The sequence below is a fragment of the Penaeus japonicus genome, unplaced genomic scaffold (genome assembly GCF_977035675.1).
Source record: "Penaeus japonicus unplaced genomic scaffold, GWHDUDI00000001_assembly GWHDUDI00000015, whole genome shotgun sequence".
NCBI classification, from domain to species: Eukaryota; Metazoa; Arthropoda; class Malacostraca; order Decapoda; family Penaeidae; genus Penaeus; species Penaeus japonicus.
Window position 1 is genome coordinate 4,418,809 of NW_028234417.1, and position 5,000 is coordinate 4,423,808.

Below are 5,000 nucleotides of genomic sequence, written 5' to 3' on the forward strand. Positions count from 1 at the left end.
CGAGTTCCGCCTCGGTCCAAAGAACGGGCCAGACGCTGTGGAAGTTAGACGATCTCGGCAAGTGGTCTCGCCTCGAAGTAACGCAGACAAAAGGCGAAGGTCATTTTGAGTCCCCGGCAAGGCTCCTTCAGTCGTGGAGCGACGCCCGAGGAAATCTTTTCCTCCTGCAGCAGCATGAGGCTCCCGACTCGACGGTGAGCGTGGTCAGGTTCAACCTAAGTTCGGGGGAAAAGACTCTGACTGGCCTGAAGGGCGGTGCGTGGAGCAGCACGTGGGTCCCGGGCTCATCAGGAGAGCTGTACGCCCTCTTCCCCCGCGACGGAGCCTCCTGGGTCGCCACGTACGACTACTACTCCGGCGACGTGATCAGCACAGAGAAGGCTATCGTGCCCGTCGCTCCAGAGGGCCTCTTCCTCAAGGTGGACGGCGTCATCCACACAACCATTCCCGCCTGCAGACATTTGCCCCCCATGCCCCCGCACCTCCAGGAGCCCTCGCCGCCAGATCTGAGGTTCAACCACATATCCCTGAGTCGCGTGTGTGCCCCGGGGGAGACAGGCGTTTCGCCGGGGCGCTCCAGCCAAGGGGTCATTCAGGGGCCCCGGAAGACGGACATCCTGAGCAACGTGCAAGCGCCGCCGAAGAACCGCTACGTGTCCGATACTCGCGCTGCTGCGCCTGCGCGGGAGGCCGCCTCCAACCACCTGGACGCAGGGGGCGCAAGGGATGGCACGGCCACCACGACGCTCCAGGACCACGGCGGGGAGCCTGGCCTCTCCCGCACCACAGGGAAGTCCGCCGATATCATCATGGTGCGCGACGACCAGGTGAGCGGATGACGTCACGGAGGCACACTTGGCAAGGACTCAGGATCCATGACGGGGAGGAGGCAGAGTCACGGGGGTGGGGTTGAGGGGGGGGGGTGACTGGATTAGAGTGAATGTTAGAACAAGGGGGATGGGCGGGGCAGATGCCAATTTGTATCCTGCTAGACTATGTCTGTATCCTTCTCCCATACTTTCTTTTCCTTTTGTTTCTTAAATTCATTTTATTTTAATATCTTACCTGCTGGGGTTTTTATTTCAAATCTCTTTGCCTTTTCTTCTTTCGTCTTTCTTTTCTTTCTCTTTTCCTTTCTCCTTTTCTTCTTGTTCTCTCTCTCTCTCTCTCTCTCTCTCTCTCTCTCTCTCTCTCTCTCTCTCTCTCTCTCTCTCTCTCTTTCCTTTCTCCTTTTCTTCTTGCTCTCTCTCTCTCTCTCTCTCTCTCTCTCTCTCTCTCTCTCTCTCTCTCTCTCTCTCTCTCTCTCTCTCTCTCTCTCTCTCTCTCTTTCTATCTCTCTCTCTTTATATCTACACACACACACACACACTGATGTCAACGATGTGTGGTGACGAGTTCATCCTCTCGTTATCTTCCGTTTGCGTTGCTGTGTGATGCTGATCGTGATGTGTGAGGAAGATCATGACGGTAATACGAGAGTAATTATGAGGATGATATGTTATAATGAGTGGCAATAAGGTCGCATCTAATGTTCTGGGCAATGATCCTAACGACCATGGCAACGGCAGTATGACAGCACTGGCAGCTGTCATCTTACACTGCAGTCTTTGTTTACAAGAGCACAAGCAATCTCTTCTTTTCTTATCTAGCAACTTTCATACTTCCGTCCTTCTTTGTTTCTTACAAATCACAACAGATAATCACAGGTTTTGATAAGCGTTCCTTCCCAGTGATAACAACTGTGCTGTTGCCATGGCCATTGGACGTCTATCTTAGTGAATGAATTTCGATTCATGTCTAAAACTTGAGAGATTACTATTGAGTCACTTTTCAGGGATTTAGCTTTGTTTATGAAGTTATTGCAGATTCCGTTGCCGTTATTGAAGTTTCAGTCAATGAAAATGCTTTTTATTGTTGCAATATAAACATGTTACAATGATAATGGCAAAGAACTCGTCCATTTATAAACAAACATGTTTTGCTTGAACCAATCAGCTGCTTTAACAAAGTGGCAGTTTCCTTCCTTTTGATAATCGTGACACCTCTCCTCAGATGCGGACGGGGCCGGGCGGACCCCACCAGATGAACAGGAGTCACACTCACGATTCCATCATCTTCTTCTCTCTTTCTCTCTCCATTTTCGCTCTGGTGGGCATCGTCGTCTTTGTCAGGAGATGCGTGAGGTAAGGACAGAAATGCGTGAAGAGAAGGAATCGCGTCAATAAAGAATGTAGCTGTTGCTTCTGTTCGTAGATTACCGGCGTCTCGCTAACGCTGCTCTCGCTCTCCCTCCGCAGGTGTCCTCCGAGTCGCGGCCTCGGCGACGCGAGCGAGGAGCGCGGGAAGCCGCCGTCGCCGCTGCCCGTCCTCTACAGCATCGTGCCGGACGACCCCGCCTACGAGACCTCCGCCACCGAGTCCCCGTGCATCTCCCACCACGCGCTCTACGACACCAGCCCCTACGCCGACCTCCCCAACCCCTCCACGCCCAACCACGCCGTCCCCAACTACATGACGTCCTGTGGCATGACACCCAATTCCATGACGCCCAGCACCATGACGCCCGGTGCCATGACACCCAACGCCATGACGCCCAACGCCATGACGCCCAACGCCGCCACCCCGCTCCCTTCCTCCCCGAACGCGAGCTCGCGACCGCCGCCCGCCTCGTCGCCAGGGGAGTTCCCGAAGGACGCGCTGACCTACGCCATCACCCACTCCGCCTCCGACGCCATCAACATCGCCACCAACAATGCCTTCAACACCTACATCAGCACCACGCAGTTCTGACGAGGCCGAGCGGGGATCTACGGCTATTACTGACGCTCGGGGGACACTGACCGATGGGTGTGGGCGCCGGAAAACTCATCATTGCAACTCCTTTCAACTCTGAGCGCTTCGGTTGGCGATGGAAGGCAAGGCAAAAGCACTGGACTGAAAAGAGGATTTTGATCTGAAAATCCACCCCTCGTCTGCTGTCAAATACACCGAAGACCACGCTTCGCTCGGGCATAGCGTGGCTCTCTGAAGAAAGCTGATGACGGAAAGGACATATGTACATATACGTATACAGAGGAAATCGAGTAATGTTTAGAAAATATAGATAGCAGTCGCTAGATCATCGCAAGTATCCGAATTTAGTTGTCATTACGAGTACCGCGAGAACATATGCTGGCCAGGCTAACAGTAGCATCCTCTGCATAGACTGAAGATTGTGAAAGGAGGAGAAACAGACATGCTAGTCATATAAACAAATAATAGGCGCGATAATATTGCAATTAGGGGAAAAAAAAAGCCTGTTAGTAATAGGGCTTATACGAAAGAAATATCAGAAACCAATGCTTAATGGAAACATAAGGAGAGATATATACCGGTATATGTATACATACACATATGTGTGTGTGTATGTATATACATATATATATATATATATATATATATATATATATATATATATATATATATATATACATATATATATACATACATACACACACGCACACGCACACACACACACACATATGTATATATATATGAATATTTATATATATATATATATATATATATATATATATATATATAATTATATATATATATATACACACACACACACACACACATACACACATATACATATTTATATAAAGATTGCCAAAAGAATTGATCACTGCGGTTGCAATAGCCGTTGGACGAGGCCGCGACTCGCCCGCCACTACGTCTTGGTTGTCATTTCGTTTAAGAAATGTTTATTATTTTATTTCCTGAGTGTTTCCTCGTTTTACCATTACTCACTTTATCAATTCATTCATTCTTTTACGCATTTCATTGTGTCATTTATCTATTTATGTGTTTGTTTTACGTTTGTTCATAGAAAAGTTAATCCATATGCCAAAGCGAGACTTTTATTAAACTTCTCAAACACTAAAATAAGTGCGACTTGCGAACGTTTGGGATATATACATATATGTATCTATGTAAAATAACGTGTGCTTTTGTTTTCAAATTAATTATACTAGTCATCTATTACTCACATCACTGACGCCTTTCCATGCATATTATATCCATGTCATTATCATTACCCATTATCTTGTTCTTCCTAATAACAGTACTTTTATGAGCCGTAGTGTTCATTTCCTATTTGTACCAAATTTTTCGTTTCTTTTTATACTTAGCATTTCTTATTTCTTATTCATTATCTATGACTTTTACTTATCCTTAGTTATTTCATTGATCCTTGTTCTATCTTTCAAAACCCTTGAGGACTTCCCTGTTTGTTTTTTTTTTCTTTTTTTTTTTCATTTTTATATATGTGTGCGTTTACACGTATCTTCTATGTCTCTATTTATTGTACTGTGAGAGAAGACTGTCATTCATACACCGTTATAGTTCGTCTTGTATCTGCTTAACATTGTACCTTAGTTGGTCTGAATATAAAAGATTCACGATAAGTATACTAGTACACATAAACTGAAGTAAATACAATGTATTAACTAATTCTTGTAAGATGTAGATGTATTTGTATGGTATAACATGTAATGATGTATGTATAATATACAATGAATTTTGGTATATGTTTAATATGACAAAGGTAGATAGTCACCAATGTAGAACACGGATATAGCACGTGTGTAGACATATAGGTCTCTTTGAACTTTATCAGGGTTGTACTGACGCGAATTTATAATGTGTGAAAACACTTTTGAGATCCACAAGCGGAGTACAAATCTGTTTTAATGACATGAACACATGATTATCAGGATATGTTTCTTTCAGACCAGCTTTCAATGCTTATGGGAAAATAATATACTGCAAAGAGAATGGGATATTACGTGATGGAATGAAGGCGAAACTCATATATCATTTCCCTTAGGGAATGGTTAAAAAGGCATGTGCTGCTGTTTCAGTTCTTTCTGTTGGACACTTAATTCTATTTTTTTTTTCTTCTTTTTTGTGCATTTACATCGATATTTGAATTGTCTGTCTTACAGAAGATGTGTGTG

The 5,000-nt window shown here is 45.2% G+C and overlaps 1 protein-coding gene across 1 annotated transcript in view; it reads left to right on the forward strand.

Annotated features, from left to right (window-relative positions):
• The window catches only part of LOC122256572 (uncharacterized), a 164,770-nt gene extending 161,381 nt beyond the window's left edge, over positions 1 to 3,389 (forward strand). The window contains exons 3-5 of the mRNA XM_086544291.1: positions 1 to 827; positions 2,053 to 2,183; positions 2,298 to 3,389. The exon at positions 1 to 827 is cut by the window's left edge and continues 452 nt beyond it. Coding sequence (XP_086400417.1) covers positions 1 to 827; positions 2,053 to 2,183; positions 2,298 to 2,790 — 1,451 coding nt within the window. The 3' untranslated portion in view covers positions 2,791 to 3,389. The remainder of the gene's footprint in view (positions 828 to 2,052; positions 2,184 to 2,297) is intronic.
• The last annotated feature ends 1,611 nt before the right edge of the window (positions 3,390 to 5,000 follow it).